At 40.0% G+C, this 18992-nt stretch overlaps 1 protein-coding gene across 1 annotated transcript in view; it reads left to right on the top strand.

Moving 5' to 3' along the window:
- dcc.S (DCC netrin 1 receptor S homeolog) overlaps window positions 1-18992 on the top strand; it is a 479548-nt gene that overhangs the window by 301067 nt on the left and 159489 nt on the right. The window contains exons 6-7 of the mRNA XM_018244588.2: window positions 6723-6877; window positions 10389-10509. Coding sequence (XP_018100077.1) covers window positions 6723-6877; window positions 10389-10509 — 276 coding nt within the window. The remainder of the gene's footprint in view (window positions 1-6722; window positions 6878-10388; window positions 10510-18992) is intronic.

The following is an 18992-nucleotide window of genomic DNA, read 5'->3' as shown; positions in this document are numbered from 1 at the left end:
AATGCATTGTTTACATCAAAGCAAGCTTTTCAGATATTAATTAACACCAAGAATGAGCTAAAAAAGCTTAGAAAGGTAAATGAGCGATATGTAATTCTATATACATTTTGTAGAACGAGGCTGCATAAGGACTAATTACAGCTATAGAAAAATTCAAATAAATATAAAATTAGGAAATCACAAAATCCCTTAAAATCCCTTAAAAGTTTGATTGTTTTTTTTTTTATTATTCATTTCTAAAAACTGCAAGTGAAACTACAACCCTTCTATTTATGGAACAGCAGAATAAGACTGGTTTTATTTATCTTTTCTTATTGTGTTGAAAGAATACAATAAATATCTGGTCAAAAGTTTTGATTTCTGTGAATTGATCTTCATGCCCCTCTCTGTTGAGAAAGAAACTGCCAATTCAGCAACTGCTTCAAGGCCACACAGTACATTGTTTTCCCCTTTTCTTCTTATTTTCCAATTACCAATCATGTATCATTGGTCAAATTCCCAATTAACTTTAGCTGAAGTGTAACAGAAGCAATTAAATGGACAGTGAGGAATGAGTTGTATTGTCCCAACTTCTAATGCTTTGTGGTCAATATATATCCTCGAAGCATAAACCACCCTCCTCCTTATGATTTAATGAGCAATGACTGCAGTTTAGTTGGGAGTAGGAAGAGTGACCTTTGTTTAACTGAAAGTTTACTTCATCCCAGCATCTGTGTGTCCTACTTTCTGTTTTCTGGATCAGCTCGTAGTTGTACTTGCTTTTATTTGTTAGATGGAAGATCTAAAGGGAAGACAGAATAATAAAGTTCCAAAATGCCCTCTTGTCATAACATTTCTATGAATGCATAGACTCACTTCATACTATTTATGTACAGCTTGTATTATAGTCTCCTGATCTTCTACACACTTACCTTTCTGTTTGTCTTGTGCCCACCCTCTCATTGAGCCAAATATTCCTCTAGCTGTGACTCTATGAATAGCGGCACTGTGTCTGGGACACAACAAAGCAGGTGGCCTAGATAGCAAACACCAGCAGGACAAGAAGAAGTTGTGGTCATATGTCTTACCCCAATAATAAGCTAAATTACAGTAGATGTGTCAGGGCCCGAAGGCTCAGTTTGCAGTTGCAGAAAAAGGAGGAAGCTTGTAGCTATAAAATACAGTTTGTGGTACAAAAGGGGTCAAGAAGAAGAGTTGTCAATCCAGGCAAAAGGTCAATTCAGGCAGCAAAAGTTCTTAGTCAGGATACAGGCCGAAGTCAAGATCAGGAGATCAATAACAATAAATCACACCCAGGAACACAACAGAGTTGAACCTATAATCGGGCAATGACTGTAGGCTTCTGGCGTCCTTTTATAGTTGAATTTTCGCAGCAAAACGTGAGTGATGTCACGCCGTCGCTGTACGTTTTGATGATGATGTTGTGACATTTGACGCTGCGTCTGAATTGAGGCGCTGGCGTCCAACATCCACGTGGTTGCCCCTGGGCTCACCATCTTGGATGGAACGCTGCTGTGGAAAGATACGCTGGGCAGTGCGCCTTACAGTATGCATTTATTTAGAAATAGGGACTTCCAAAATAGTGTTTTCCAATATGGTTAGGCCTGGTGCCCAGGGACGAATTGTGTAAGTGCCTGGATACACATGAAAGTTCCAAAGCGAAGTAGGTTGGATACGTCAATTCTGAGCCATTGCAGCATGTTTTCAGAAGAATTTATTTGAACCTTAAGTACCATTAGCCCTGCAGGAATACTGCTGGCACGCAACACTTAAAGGGTCATGTCATTTGTTCTGCTGAAAGCAGGCTACTATCAGCGAGAGTTGACTCACACAGACTTCCTAGCTTTGGAACTGTTGAGATACTTCCAAGTGTCATGGACAGGCCCATATGTAAGATATCTGTTCTTGATGTACATACATTGAAAAATATAATATGAGGCCAACAGCAGTTCAAATATCAATCTCAGCCTTCAGTAGCCTCGAGGAGCAGGTAAAATACCAGATAAAATGTTAGACAGGGCTTTAGGAGTGTAGAATTATTTGTTACAGAAGTCTATGATTATTCATAACACCATGAAAGATGCAGTTTAGACCTACCTTGCTACAAACCTCTGTCTCAACCTTGATAGAAAAAGAAGACACAAGAATATGTGTTTAGAGTCACATAATCTCTGGACTCAACAGCGAGTGAGAAATTGGTAAAACACTGAATTAGAATTTACACAGAGCACCCCAAGTCCCATCCCCTTATCATTCACAATGCTACAAGGTGACGAAGGGGTTGCATAACACTATAAATATATTTTTATTTTCTGAGTCTTCACTGCACAGTTTGCTCCTTTTTGATCCCCGTGATGCCTTACCTGAAATGCCTCAGCAGATTTTAACAGAAAAGAAAATAATCTGAGAAACAAGAATTGTGTTGTAGAAAAGAGAGAGAGCCCAAGGCAACAGCAGGTCAGGCAGTTCTCTTTCACTTGTGTAGTATAACAAGTTTTCTTGTGGGATCTGAGAATTTCTAATCTGTACAAGATTTTGATCCAGACCTTTCTTTGGCTTACACTATCTCCTTCTGGCCTTGACCCATGGTTAGAGCCAAACAGTCATCACAGTAAAACTCTACACATTTCACCTGCTAAGAATTGTATTTGATGCACATTCTACAATATTGCTTGTTTCTCGATTAAATGTGAGGGGTCATTTACTACATGCAGGGCAGGGTACAAAGTAAATAGTGGATGCAATCTGCCATGTTTGTTGTACTTTGCACCCTACACAACAGAAAGACATATTGCTGCAGGTCTTTGCACTCAAAAACAGAGTGCAGGGACCTTTGTTTACCACATGAATAAAGTCCTGCCCATGTTGGGCAGAACTGTATTCATGAAGGAAGGGCAGGGCACAAAGGATTCTCCCACTATCCTCTACTCTTTCCCTTACTTACTAATAGTTAGACACACAAGTTAGGGAGTGAGGTGTATACTGTTGCCAGATCACTGACTGAAGTGCTCATTGAGATGAGAATCCATGGTCTAGGCAACTCTTGTTTCCTAGATATTTAGAGCAAATATTAGGAGGGAACTGCCTTGAGTAGGGATGGGCGAATTTTTTCGCCTTGTTTCGCCAAAAAAAATGACGCCCATATACTTGTATGGTGTTGTGCGCGACAATTTTTTTTTTTGACGCCCATAGACTTTAATGGGCGTCCGCGACATTTCGCCAGTGTCGAATTATTGTCGAAACGAAACGGGTCAAATTCGCCCATCCTTAGCCTTGAGTTATATAGATCCAAGGAACCACTGAGCTCTGGAACTTCAAAGGTGACTGCATTGCGCTGGGTGACCCTCAATGGTGTCGGACCAGTTGGCTGGCAGGCTGAAGTGAAAAATGCTGTATGACTAGTTATTTATATGGATTGTCACATTCTGTTGTTGGCCCTTCAGAAAATCAACTACAGCTCCTTTTAATTTCATTATCTGCCAATGAATAATGTGCCCACCGCAATCTTTAGTTTGGACAAAAGACCTCCAGAAAGATCTGGAGATATGCAGTTTTCTGCTGCTTCAATGAACATCATTGTACAGGTATGGGACCTGTTATCCAGAATATTCAGGACTTCAGGGTTTCTGTAATCTTCATACTTTAAGTCTACTAGAAGTTCATGAAAACATGAAATAAACCCAATAGGCTGATTTTGCCTCCAATAAGGATTAATTATATCTTAGTTTGGATCAAGTGCAAGGTACTGATTTATTATTACAGAGAAAAAGGAAATCATTTTTAAAAATTTGCATTATTTGGATAAAATTCTGTAATTCAGAGCTTTCTGGATAATGGTTTTTCAGAACGGATCCCATACCTGCATATACAGGATAAGTATTAATTTCATTTTTGACTTTAGTATTATTAACGGAAGACAAACCTTACTTATAAGTAGGATAGAAATGTCCTTTAAAGTTTTATGACATTAATTACAATGTTAAGCAAGAATACTTTTGCTCACAATGTGTATGGCTACAGGTTTTGCTATTTAACATACAATAAGAGTTTTACCTAAATTACAATTTCCAACATTATCATAATGAAACCTAATTGAATTACCCTACTCTCGACACACCAGAAAACAACTGCAATAAATTCAATGACTACAGGACAACTATAATTACAAGTATAATTTACTTTGTCACACAGCACTGACTCCATGGCCAATTCAAGAAATTATATTGCTTTCTGATAAATATACTGTTATCCTTAACAATTTGCCCTTATGAAGACTTGTTTGCAATTAATTTTAAGCAATGCCTTTGCCAGATAATCCTTGTGTCTGTGTACCGACATTCATCACGAGTTTAAAAAAAAATAAAAAAATAAAAAATATATATATATCTGTATATGTATATATGTATATCTGTATATATATTATAAATAATATGTTATAAATATATGGAGGCACTATGTTTAGTGGACTCACAAAGGGCACAGGAGCAGAGTCCAAGTATGTCTAAATAATACTATGAGTTTGTGCCAGTATGGCTTTATGCATAATAGATCTTGCCAGACTAACTTAATTTATTTTTATGAGAAGGTGAGCAGGGACCTCGATTCTGGGATGGCAGTGGATGTGATTTACTTAGACTTTGCTAAAGCATTTGATACAGTGTTACACAAAAGGGTTACTGGTTAAATTAAGGAATGTTGGCCTGGAACATAGTATTTGTACCTGGATAGAGAACTGGCTAAAAGATAGACTACAAAGAGTGGTGGTAAGTGGAACCTTTTCTAATTGGACCAGTGTTGTTAGTGGAGTACCGCAGGGCTCTGTACTAGGTCCCTTGCTTTTCAACTTGTTTATTAATGACCTGGAGGTGGGCATTGAAAGTACTGTTTCTATTTTTGCAGCTGATACTAAATTGTGCAGAACTATAGGTTCCATGCAGGATGCTGCCACTTTGCACAGTGATTTGTCTAAACTGGAAAACTGGGCAGCAAACTGGAAAATGAGGTTCAATGTTGATAAATGCAGGTTATGCACTTTGGCAAAAATAATATAAATGCAAGTTATACAGTAAATGGCAGTGTGTTGGGAGTTTCCTTAAATGAGAAGGATCTATGGGGTTTTTGTAGATAACACGTTGTCTAATTCTGGGCAGTGTCATTCTGTGGCTACTAAAGCAAATAAAGTTCTGTCTTGCAAAAAGAAGGGCATTAACTCAAGGGATGAAAACATAATTATGTCTCTTTATAGGTCCCTGGTGAGGCCTCATCTGGAGTATGGGGGCAGTTTTGGGCTCCAGTCCTTAAGAGGGATATAAATGAGCTGGAGAGAGTGCAGAGACTAAGTGCAACTAAATTGGTTAGGGGGAGGGAAGACTTAAATTATGAGGGGAGACTGTCAAGGTTGGGGTTGTTTTCTCTGGAAAAAAGGCGCTTGCGAGGGGACATGATGAAGACACTATCTATCTATCTATCTATCTATCTATCTATCTATCTATCTATCTATCTATCTATCTATCTAGGGGTAAGACTTAGATTGTACATTAACCTTCTAATGGCAAGTGTTGGGCTACATCCTTCTGTGCTAGTGAGGTGCAGTTCACCTGTGTTTGCAGGGCTGGCTGGTGCACATTATGTGCTCATTTACAATTGTCAGCTACGTCATGGCTTATGCATTGACAGCAGTGTCCATAGCAAGCTGTGTATCTGTCAACAAATACTTTATGGCATCAATTCTCAATTTACACTCATCATCAGAGGCCCTTTCCCACAGCACAAAAGAGGGTTAGTTGACCTTCACAAAACTGCTGTTTGGAATGTGTGTGATAACACTATAAGATCTTTGCATATAAACATAGACATTTTTATAAAAGGGGTAACTAGTTTGATACAGATATCCTACAGTTACATATTAAGGAACACTATCCTCACCTAAGCACCACTATTAGTCAGTTCAGATTTTTTCCCCCAGAGTAAAAACTTTAAAATAGACTGTCATTGGACTTATGGAGTACAACGTGTGTTAAAAAAGGATTACAATTTATTCAGCCATTATCTAGACCTTATGCAGATATAAAGTACATATCCAAGGGAATTATATATTTTATCATCTGAATATCCTTACAATTCAACCCAGAGCGGTGTGCTATTGTACTAAATTGCTTCTATAAGAGAAAGAAAATGAAAGCTATTTCTCTCTGTTTGGTCAGAAATGCTTTGCGGTTGATAGGGATAATTCCGTATTCCATACATAGACCAAGACAAAGAAGAACACTCATAAATCAGATCCAGGGCAATTCTTCTATTGATGAGAAATCACTTCCATCTCATTTGCGGTGATCAGCCTGCAGAGTATACCTGTATTTGCAGAAAAATGACTGCTAGTGAATATTCATGATCCCTATCATTTGAAACAGAAGCAAATTCACCTGAAGAACGGTCCGTTCACCTCACTTGTTAAATACAATAAGCTCTACCAGTACTGCTGCTTGTATAGATTGAGCTTTGCGATGGTACTAGAAGATTGAAGACCACAAAGCAGTTCTTCTGAAATTGATAACTGTGTTGGCTTATGCTTGGTTAGGATTATGACTTGTTTTCTTCTCTAGGAAGGTGCCTCCACTTAAGCATTCTCTCTTAGTGATGAGTGGGTCAGAAGTTTTTTGATTCCAGCTGGCTACTTCCCAACCTGGTATTTAACAAAACATTTTGTGATTTATTTTTTTTAGTGCCGCCGCGGTTTTTAAATCACCCTGCAAACCTTTATGCCTATGAGAGCATGGATATTGAGCTTGAATGTGCTGTTTCGGGAAAGCCTCTGCCTACAGTCAAGTGGACCAAAAATGGTGAAGTGGTCATTCCCAGTGACTACTTTCAGATTGTGGTGAGTATGGTGTGGTTGAATAAAACGTAATTGTCATTTAGGTTTAGATTTAAATTATATTATTGACATTGGGTCCGGAGGATTACATACCAGTGGTTTCAGAATTGTTGCCAAACAGTGGAATGGGCCCCTCTCTGGGGTTGGGAACAGTGGTTAGGGGATGGGTGGCTCAGTCTGAAGGTCAATTATGGTGATAACTGGGGAGAGAGGCCATTTGCTCTCATAAATACACGTTACAGCCCAGTTAGGGCAAATTGTGGGGTGAATATCCCTCAGCTGCACTCCAGTGGTGTAACTAGATATTACTGCCCCCCCCCCCCACAGAAAATTACTTTTCAGGCCCCCAAAATGTCTATAGGTTGACTTGTTTTACCAATATTTATTGAGATTGCATGTGAATTGAGCCTCATGGATCCCCTTATACCTCCTGGGGCCCCCTGAAGCCACAGGGTCTGCTTCCTCTGTAGTTATGCCCCTGGCTGCACTAGATATTCTTAAAGGGATACTGTCATGGGAAAACATTTTTTATTCAAAATGAATCAGTTAATAGTGCTGCTCCAGCAGAATTCTGCATTGAAATCCATTTCTCAAAAGAGCAAACAGATTTTTTTATATTCAATTTTGAAATCTGACATGGGGCTAGACATTTTGTCAATTTCCCAGCTGCCCCAAGTCATGTGACTTGTGCTCTGATAAACTTCAATCACTCTTTACTGCTGTACTGCAAGTTGGAGTGATATCACACCCCTCCCTTTCCTCCCCAGCAGCCAAACAAAAGAACAATGGGAAGGTAACCAGATAGCAGCTCCCTAACACAAGATAACAGCTGCCTGGTAGACCTAAGAACAGCACTCAATAGTAAAAACCCATGTCCCACTGAGATACATTCAGTTACATTGAGAAGGAAAAACAGCAGCCTGCCAGAAAGCATTTCTCTCCTAAAGTGCAGGCACAAGTAACATGACCAGGGGCAGCTGGGAAATTGACAAAATGTCTAGCCCCATGTCAGATTTCAAAATTGAATATAAAAAAATCTGTTTGCTCTTTTGAGAAATGGATTTCAGTGCACTGAGTAGCACTATTAACTGATGTGTTTTGAAAAAAAACATGTTTTCCGATGACAGGATCCCTTTAACAAGATGGTTGAATGATGGACACTCTGATATTTTGTGAATAATTTCATTACTTGAATCGTGAGCTAAGGGGGTTGACCACAGGTTGGACCCTCAAGGCAGTCTTGAACTGCTCACATATGATGCCTCATACTGCCCAGTGCACATTTGGTGGATGCTATTGAAGTCAATGGTATGACGGATGGCTGTATTAGGAAACACTGGCATTTTCTTCAAGCAGTCGAGTTAATGGATATTGATAACTTAAAAGGCACAATGTAAGGAAAAGTATGTATTTGATTTTGCTGGATAGTCTGGAGTTTGCCAGTGATAGAGTTGGGATAACAAGCTACCTCATGTGGGCATTTAGCGCTTTCTTTATTTCTTGGAAATGATTCAAGTACCTTCAAATGGTATGCATTTGTAGTGAAGGCTCCCTCTCAAAAGAGCTGCCCACTAGCAAAAGATTTTTCGATTAAACTTCTGCACCGTTGATTTTTCCCACCGGTCCTGTTGCATGGAGATGGCTTAAACACTTGTCAACTTCAGACTTCTTATTGCTCGCAGACACAATTTTCATCCAAGCTTCAGCAGGGGATAGGCAAAAGATACGGCGGCAATTTATTAAAGATGACATTGCCTTTCTGTATATCAAACTACAAAAACATTTCTATAATAGGAAAAGAGAACTATAAATCTTCATTTTTAAACAAATCTACTGTAGTTTTCCGAGCTCTAAATGTCACAGATTGATAGACAGAGATTGGATGAATGCAAGTTTCCTTAATCATCTTAACTTTGGCTGCCGTCTCACCACTCTGAGTTTAATGGAATCCATTTGCAACATGTGTGCACCCTACTGTTGTACATCCCTGTGAAATATGTTGCCACTTTATGGGGTCCATAGCTTAGACCACTAATAGAAGTGTAAAAACGCTTCAGAGAGCACTCTACACCTCAAGCTGGTTAAAAAAAGCCACTTACCACCTTAGAGCACCATCATAGAGCAGGTGGTAAATGTGCGGCTCGATGTGGCTTATGTCCACCTGAATGAATATTGTTAAGTGGCTCCCCCTACCTGCCCCTCGTGAAGACATTCTTTCTAGATCCTGACTGTGCTGTATTCATGGGGCAAACATACAGTAGGTCTCTACAATGGAGCAATGGAGACCCGTGTCATTGTTTCTAATTGCAAGACAAAGAGCAGAGTGCGAAATCTGTTTTGTTTATTGATCAACCCCCAAATTTCGAGCCTAATTTCCAATTTCCAGGGCAAACAAGAGTAAGTCAAACTTTTCATGGCAAACAAGCCCAAATTATCTGTAATTTAAAGTGTCAGTCAACTTTTGCATTTGCTCAGTTCATTAGGTTCCAGTGGTGGAATGTGTCTTCTACGGCCCACCAGAGAACCTGATACCCTGGGCCAGCCCTCAAAACAAGATACAGATAGTGCCAAATGGTTTAGATTTTTATATAGGCCCACAATGGAAATAAGGATGGGAATATAGGATTTCTCCAAGGCTGCATCCATTGAGGGATCCTCTGGCTGGCCAGATCCTGTTGGGTTTCATACATACTGTATTTACCCTCTGGACTTTGCAGAAAAGTGCCCAAAACAGAATGCTTTATTTGACATGTGGGCTGACAAGGGACTTATACAGTCACAGAACAATACTCTCTTGTTTTCATTGCCTATTTTATATTCCCCATGATTAGTTGCAGATTTTACATGGCACTTAAGGGTATATTTATCAAAGAGTGAAGTTAATAGTGAAGTTCCGCCACTAGAGTGAAATTCCGCCACTCTCCATTCATTTCTATGGGATTTTTCACTTTCACTTTCACCCATTGATAAATACGCCTTTCAAAATCCCATAGAAATGAATTGAGAGCTGCGGAATTTCACTCTAGTGGCGGAACTTCATTCTTTGATGAATTTACCCCTTAGTGCTTTATTTCTCCTCTATTATGCAGAATTTTCAAAGAAGGCATTCCTAAATCCAGTTACATCTCTAAGCAAAAATAAAATTAAAAAAGAATTATATGTTGTCAAACATTTTAATATAAAAAATATTTTTATAGGCTACGAAGGAACTAGGGGATTAACTAGAGAGGAAGCAGACCTTGGGGCTGCAGGGGGGCCCAGGAGGTACAGGGGCCCCATTAGGTGATAATTCATATACAATTTCAATAAATATTACTAAAACGGGTCATTTTGAAAAAATTTTTTTGCTGTGGGGCCCATTGATATCTAGTTATACCCTATACCCTGTACCCCCTGTGCTTTTACACAGCCACACAAATATCCTGCACAAATATAACTACATTGCATACGCCAATCTTTATTACGACATTTAACATAATCTTTTCGACCCTTGTGGCTGTTATTATTTTTGCAGGGTGGCAGTAACCTAAGGATTCTGGGACTGGTGAAGTCAGATGAAGGCTATTACCAATGTATAGCTGAAAACGAGGCTGGGAATATCCAAACCTATGCACAGCTTATCATTCCCGATCCTGGTAAGTGTAGGAATGCAAATTAATAAGCATTAAATAAACAGTAAATTCTGGAGACCCAACTTGTCTGGATCTTTTAGGACAAGAGATGGGCGATAAGTTCATACAGTTTGACAATCTGGCAGTCATTGCCTGTTCAAAGGGCAACATCTGACAGTTGTTCATTTTTGCCTGCTGTGTAGTGTTGTACCTGGGTTATAAGCGGAGTTATTTGGGCAGATTGTTTGTGGCTTTTTTTAAATTAGCGATTTTACCACCTACCTTGACCAGGTCTCCAGTAGAACATTTTTCTGCATGTTGCACCCATGGTCACTTGGGATCAAAGCCCCCAAAGCCCCCAATCTAAATTAACTGATGTAACCTTTCTCATGATGCTTCTGTGAGCACTTTTGCACTTTTTTATTCATTTTTTACATTTTGTGGTTTCTAATATAATTACTTTTTGGGTCAACTGAGAGTCGAGGGTATCGGCAGTTAGTGTCGCTGCATTCAAAGAAAGCTATTGAGTCAAGCTTCTTATGCAATTTACAACTGCTAATATCTCAAATACCAGTTAAAGGGGTGGTTCAACTTTAAGTTAACTTTTAGTGGCCGATGCATCAAGGGTCGAATATCGAGGGTTAATTAACCCTCGATATTCAACTGGGAATTAAAATCCTTCGACTTCGAATATCGAAGTCGAAGGATTTTGCGCAAAAACTGCGATCAAATGATCAAAGGAATAATCCTTCGATCGAACTATTAAATCCTTCGAATCCAACGATCGAAGGATTATCCTTTGACCAAAATAATTTAGCCAAGCCTATGGGGACCTTCCCCATAGGCTAACATTGGGTTCGGTAGCTTTTAGGTGGCGAACTAGGGGGTCGAAGTTTTTTCTTAAAGAGACAGTACTTCGACTATCGAATGGTCGAATAGTAAAACGATTTTTAGTTTGAATCGTTCGATTCGAAGTCGAAGTCGTAGTCGAAGGTTGAAGTAGCCCATTCGATGGTCGAAGTAGCCAAAAAATACATTTGAAATTCAAATTTTTTTTTCTTCTGTTCCTTCACTCGAGCTAAGTAAATGGGCCCCCCAGTGTCGAAGGAGAATAAAAAGGAAGGTCAATTACTATTTAAGAATATAGTGAATATAGATTTTTTTATCGAAAATCTGTATGGTTTTCTGTAATATTCAATCATTACTCTTGGGATGTTGGAGGATTTTAGAAGAAATTAGTGAAATAATGATGGAAGTTTTGGAACTCTATCAAAAAAATGTAAAAAAATACTTACACACCCCATTCATAATGTGAATGCTTGGAGACAGTACTTCGACTCTCGAATGGTCCAATAGTAGAACGATTTTTAGTTCGAATAGTTCGATTTGAAGTTGAAGTCGTAGTCGAAGGTCGAAGTAGCCCATTCGATGGTCGAAGTAGCCTAAAAAACACTTTGAAATTCGAAGTTTTTTTACTTCAAATCCTTCACTCGAAGTTAATGAATTGGCCCCATGGTATGTTATAAAATAGCAAATTCTAAGCAACTATTCAGTCGGTCTTCATTTTTTTTTTTTAGTTTTTAAAGTATTTGAATAATTCTTCTTTTGACTCTTTTCAGCTTTGAAATGGGGGTCAATGACCCCATCCAAAAAACAAATGCTCTGTAAGGCTACACAGTTATTGTTATAGCTACTTTTACTTGTTACCCATCTTTCTATTCAGGCTTCTCCTATTCATATCCCAGTCTTTTATTCAAATCAAATGCATGGTTGCTAGGGTCACTTGGACCCCACCAACCAGATTACAGAAACAGCAAACTGATTAAAAAGCTAAATAACTCAAAACCCACCAATAATGAATAATAAAAAAATTCAAACCAATTGCAGATTGTCTCAGAATAGTACACTCTATATTATAGTAAAAGTAATTGACTCAAAGTAGAAATAGAAAATGAATGTAAATTGGAAAAGTGCTCATAGGAGCACTAAGAGTCAACTTAATTTTTTGGGTTAAAATACTTAATTTTACACAACTGAAGGGAGTGTAAGTACACTTTTGATATACCCTGGTCGTGTACCATCCATTACCTTGTAGATGCAAGTTGTGCCTATTTGCATTCACTTCGGTGCTCGGTGGATCCGTTAGGTTGGACTCATGGGGAAAGAATGGTGCATCGTGGGTAAAACATGGAAATGGTGCTGATATTTTGCATTTTTACTGTTTGGACTGCTTTATTAGTACCATCGTTTACTGCACATAGGTTTAGGATTCGTAATAAAGTTCAAGCACATTCCCAAGCTACAGTATATGAAGAATTTATTAGGTTCCCTTCAAAGCCCTCAATTGGCCACTGTTTATTAAAGTTGCCAAAAGGTTAAAATTCAAACAAAAAGCCCACGAACGCAGTGCCTCCGAGAACTCCGGGACACCTTTCAAGCTGTCTGTGTTGCCCCTTATAAATGATGGATTACAATTTCGAAGGTATTTAATCAGATCTTCAAACAATGCCATTGCAATTCCCACGGGATGCTGAAAAGGCCAATACACACAGATGGTGGGGAAGTATGCTATAAATATAAATGAAATGCTTAGGCCTGGTACAGTCGAGAAGGAACGCTCTCGCCTCTTTCAGCTCTGTCAGTGAGTAGTAATCGTGTATTGCACAGCTCTGCGTGGTGCATCTGTTCACAGCGGACCTGCCTGTGGCCCCAGGACAGATGGTGAGCTGCACAAATCTAAGGCTGGTTCTTATTGGGGCTGGAAAAAAACATTTTGATTTATTTCCAGAGTTTACAGACTTTTTCACCCTGAAAAAGGAAAAAACGCTAGCGTTTTTTGGGACTTGGAAAATTTTTCAACTAAAAATTGAAGAAGACCTTTACATTCCATCGCACTTCACCTGGTCTGAGCTGGTGAAGGCAAGTCTGGCGGAACAGGTAACGTTGAGTAAAAGGCGCATCTTAATGAATTTGCATAGTTACATCCATTCGCCAGAGCGAAACTTCGTCTGGCGCAAGAGTGCAAAGTAGCGCTAGAGTCTATCTCCTTCGCTAGCGAAGTTATGCCAGCGCCCGTTAGTAAATCGGCGAATACCAAAATGACGTCACGCTGGTGAATTTTATGTTATATAATAATAATATATAATAATGTTAGACACTTTGCCCTTTAGTAAATTTGCCCCATAGTTCGTTGGTCTTCAGGGAAGCATAATACATTTGGGGGCCGATTCATCAAGAGTCGAATATCGAGGGTTAATTAACCCTCGATATTCGACTGGGAACTAAAATCGTTCGACTTCGAATATCGAAGTCGAACGATTTTGCGCAAATCCTGCGATCGATCGATCGAAGGATTTTTCATTCGATCGAACGATTAAATCCTTCGAATCGAACGATTCGAAGGATTTTAATCCAACGATCGAAGGAAAATCCTTCGATCAAAAAATCACAGGCAAGCCTATGGGGACCTTCCCCATAGGCTAACATTGACTTCGGTAGGTTTTATCTACCGAAGTAGGTGGTCGAAGTATTTTTTAAAGAGACAGTACTTCGATTATCGAATGGTCGAATAGTCGAACGATTTTTACTTCGAATCGTTCGAATCGTTTGAATTCGAACGAATTTAACCAATTCGATGGTCGAAGTACCCAAAAAATACTTCGAAATTCGAAGTTTTTTACATTCGAATTCTTCACTCGAATTTTGTAAATCTGCCCCTTAGATTTACACACCTTGGCACTTATAAAGGGGCCTATAGCTCCAACTCTTTTCATGTAAGAACACAAGGACACTAGAACCTTCCACCTTCCCTTATTGGGGCTGCAGGAAGAAATAAGATAAAGCAGAAATATTAAGCTTCAAATACTGTATCAAGCAACATAATTTGTCATTTTAAAGACCATTCTTACCCTGCTCCACCTGTGCCCACCCTGACCCAGGGTTCATTTGCTTTCATCCTTCTTTATTGTTGTTGGAACCACTTTAATAGATAAACAGGACAAACAGCCAACAGATTTCCCCCCATGACCCTTGCAGCTACAGTATGTACCAGAGAGACAAGATCCATAAAAGAGCAATGTGAACCAGTGATTATATCTGTACAGAGCAGAACTCACTTGACAACCTGCAGCCGAGTCGAATGACCCAAACTGCCATCTGATTTTTTTTTTTTGTTCCTCAAAAAGTAAAATTACTGCCAGTTCCTAATGACTGGCAAAAAAAATACCTTCTGTCCTGGATAAGGCTTTCATGTCGTTTCCAAGAGTTGCATATTTCAGTTTGTGCTGTGGTGCCAGTACTGCTGGGGTAGCCATTGTTTTCTAGCTATCTTTATAACAGTGACACTATCTGAACCCCATTGTAAGCAGCAGTCCTGTCCTGCTTTATGGCAGCTGAGATTCTAGCTATCTTTATAACAGAGCATTCTGTCCCAGTGGCTGCACAGATCCTATCTGATCCCCATTGTAAGCAGCAGTCCTGTCCTGCTTTATGGCAGCTGAGATTCTAGCTATCTGTATAACAGAACATTCTGTCCCAGTGGCTGCACAGATCCTATCTGATCCCCATTGTAAGCAGCAATCCTGCCCTGCTTTATGGCAGCTGAGATTCTAGCTATCTTTATAACAGAGCATTCTGTCCCAGTGGCTGCACAGATCCTATCTGATCCCCATTGTAAGCAGCAGTCCTGTCCTGCTTTATGGCAGCTGAGATTCTAGCTATCTGTATAACAGAGCATTCTGTCCCAGTCAGGCCCGGATTTGCGGCAAGGCCGCATAGGCCCGGGCCTAGGACGGCATGCCGCCCAGCCGCATTATGGGGACGCGTGCATCCCCATTCAATTACAGCAGCTGCGCCGGCGTTTCTTCGCCGGCGCGCTGGGAAGGGAAAGTGAGGTGGGCGCTAGGACCACGCGGCCGCCTGGTCGCACCGCGCGGCCTAGGGGCGCACCTTATTGAAATCCGGCGCTGGTCCCAGTGGCTGCACAGATCCTATCTGATCCCCATTGTAAGCAGCAATCCTGCCCTGCTTTATGGCAGCTGATATTCTACCTATCTGTATAACAGAACATTCTGTCCCAGTGGCTGCACAGATCCTATCTGATCCCCATTTTAAGCAGCAGTCCTGCCCTGCTTTATGGCAGCTGAGATTCTATCTATCTGTATAATAGAACATTCTGTCCCAGTGGCTGCACAGATCCTATCTGATCCCCATTGTAAGCAGCAGTCCTGTCCTGCTTTATGGCAGCTGAGATTCTGTATAACAGAACATTCTGTCCCAGTGGCTGCACAGATCCTATCTGATCCCCATTGTAAGCAACAGTCCTGTCCTGCTTTATGGCAGCTGAGATTCTAGCTATCTGTATAACAGAACATTCTGTCCCAGTGGCTGCACAGATCCTATCTGATCCCCATTGTAAGCAGCAGTTCTGCCCTACTGGAATGTTATGAGATGATATTGTTCCTTGTTAGTTGGAACAGAATATTGCTTTTTGTAAAATGTTTATTTTTCGTACAATGCATAAAAGAAAACAGAAATGCACTGATTGTTCAACACGTAGAAGGTTCACCGGTTATTTTTCTTATTTACAATATTTACAATGGCAAGGGAATTGTTTAACATTGATTCTGGTAAAGCTTGTTCATCTCATCTGCCAATAGCCAGCCACTTATCATGGTCAAAGTGTTACTTTGTCTCCTATACCCACTATTTCTGCTGAGTTCCCGTTATGTAAATAAAAAGGAACACAACAATAACAATAATAATAATAAGCCACAACAAATATTTTGATGATTGTCAACCTACTGGACATTTCTAAAGTAAAAATGGTTTTATCCAAAAAGTGCTTAAAAGTGTCATTATGATCAAGGCTGTTCAGCATGTAAGCAGAGCATCAATAACCTGCAAACATGTATTTGCCAATTAATTATTTAGCTGTGATGGTCCAATGAAAGCCAATGCAATTAAAGTAAGATGGGGGGGTTTGATCCAACAGAGGTGTCACTTTCCCCTAGCAATTCAAATCTCTCCTCCCTTCCCAGATAGATTTTATGTAATTGCTGCTAATACCTGGGTGAAGACGGCAATGTCACAGCATCAGAATTTGAGATTAAAATGGCCTTTAATTCTATTTACATTCAGCAGCCACCTCGGCTTATGATACCCCATCATTGACTTAACAATCTCTAATGGCAACAAATTATCCTTATTAGGATGCATTTATTGTTGCCACCATATTGAAGGCCAAGATGACAAGTCAAGAAGTGTTGCTATTTACACTCCTCGAGCTGTTCATTGAGAGAATTCCCTTGTTGATGGCATTAGGGATGATGATATCTTCTTAAATTTGATGTGGAATAATATGTACGCAAGAAGCAGCAACATCTACATATATGTATTAGAGGTTTCTTCTTCAAAGGTTTTCTTCTCCAAAGGTCCACCATCCAATCTTTAAAAGGACCTCCACCCAGTTTTTAATTTTAAGCAACTTTTCAATATACATCCCTTGCCCCCAAAATGATCAGTTTACCGTAAGCGTATTTTTTGAACCTCCACACCATTTGGAGCAGTGAGAAGTCAATGCAGAGGGAAACCACTCTGGATTTTCTCTCAAGCCCTCTAAAAAGTAATTGTCTTGCAGTTTGCCTCCTGCAACTTGGCAGGAGATAATTCAGTCCCACTCTGTGTTGAACATTCAATTAGTATTTTCAGGAGTAGCTCCCTTGAATACAGTGTTGCCTTGCATTGGCATTGCTGTATTCATGAAGGATGAATTAGGAGAGTCATGTAGTTTTTGAACCTCTACAACATTTGAGGCATTGAAAAGTGAATGCAGACAGAAACCACTCTGGATTTTCTCTGAAGCCCTCTAAAAAGTACTTGGCTTGCAGTTTGCCTCCAGGGCATTTTGCAGCTTGGCAGGAGGTAATTCCGTTCCATCTGTGTTGACCAATTAGTATTTTCTGGAGTAGCCCCCTTGAATACAGTGTTGCCTTGCATTGGCAGTGCTGTATTCATGAAGGATGGATTAGGGGAGTCATGTAGCTGTCCTTCCTCCCACACCTAACCCAGTGCTAGGTGGTCACTGTTTGGGAACCCTTGCTTTGTCATGTGGTGGTTAAAACATCCTGTGTGCCATAGCTCTTTATTTAACCACTGCATTCAGGGTCAGATTGGGCCATGGAAAAGACCCTGTGCTTTTATTCTTGTGGGTCCCATGGCCCCCACTGATCGAGGCCTGCTCCCTCCAAAAAAGTCCCCTCTGCAGGCGCTGGCACTCCCGACCCCTCTCTGCCGAAAAGAAGGAAGTGAGGTAAGTGGAGTTCAGAGAGGGAAGGGGTGGGTTTTTTGAGGAGCTGAAGCTCTCGACTGGGGTGGGGGCAGCCCTGGTGGGTCCTGGATACCCCAGTCCAACACTGACTGCATAAGCCCTTTCCTAAAGCTAAACATTAAATTATCGGTGTACAATTTTCTCTGCAATTTTTAAAATGAAGCATAATGAACTTAGAGTTTTTGTACAAACTCAAAGACCTTTGCCCCAACCCATCAATAAGTTATGGAGTAGGCAGAAATTAATATTGTCAGGAAAAAAAACTGCAATGTAATTATGAGTTCTTTTTTCACCAGATCGTTAGTTCAAGTAGTCAGTCTTCCAAAGTCAAAAAAATTGAATCAATACTATTATTAGCATCATAGAGATCACTCCGTTACAGAATGGTACAATTAAAAATGCATTACTGAATGGAGAACTTGCTCATTAAAGGAGAAACATATTCTGAAAATAAATATAGCTTGAAATTCTGTATTTTATACACAGCCTATAACATTAATGATCCTCAGGAGGTCGCCATCTTGGAAATTATTAGGTCATCTTTTGTGTGTCAGTGGCACTGCACATGCTCAGTGAGATCTTGGCAGCTGTTGTTAAGCTAAGCTTAGGGGTTGTACAAAATAATAAAACAGAAATTTAGGGTTATTTTATTCAGAGAGTGTGTCTCTAAGATAAGGTGTCTGCAGCCCAAAATATGTGCTGGGAATCAGCAGAAAAGAAGATGGGGAGCACAAATATAATCATAAGGGGAAGTACAAACTCTTATGATAAACTGAAATTCCCTTTTGCTGGAAGAACTTTGCTTTTCTGCTTTGTAGGTGATAAACCATCTTCATCACTGATCAAAAACATACAGGCACATTCCTGATTGATAGGAAACACTATAATTAACAGTAAGTAGTGATGGGCGAATTTGTCCCATTTTGCTTTGCTATGAATTCGCGAAACTGTCGACATATTCGCGAAACATTGATTTTGACACATCGTCCGTCTTTTGTCGGAGGCTTCTAAATGGGCGTTGGCATTGGAACTGTTGCCACCGTCAAAAAAACTTTGGCGCCGGCAGTGAAACGGGCCAAATCGCTGCAAATTCGTGCCTGGCAAATAAATTCGCCCATCAGTAAAGGTGGCCATACATGGGCCGATAAAAGCTGCCGACAGACCGAGTCGGCAGCTTATT

This window comes from Xenopus laevis, chromosome 1S (assembly GCF_017654675.1).
Source record: "Xenopus laevis strain J_2021 chromosome 1S, Xenopus_laevis_v10.1, whole genome shotgun sequence".
NCBI lineage: Eukaryota > Metazoa > Chordata > Amphibia > Anura > Pipidae > Xenopus > Xenopus laevis.
The sequence above is the reverse complement of the archived record's forward strand: the minus strand, read 5'-3'. Positions and strand labels throughout refer to the sequence as shown.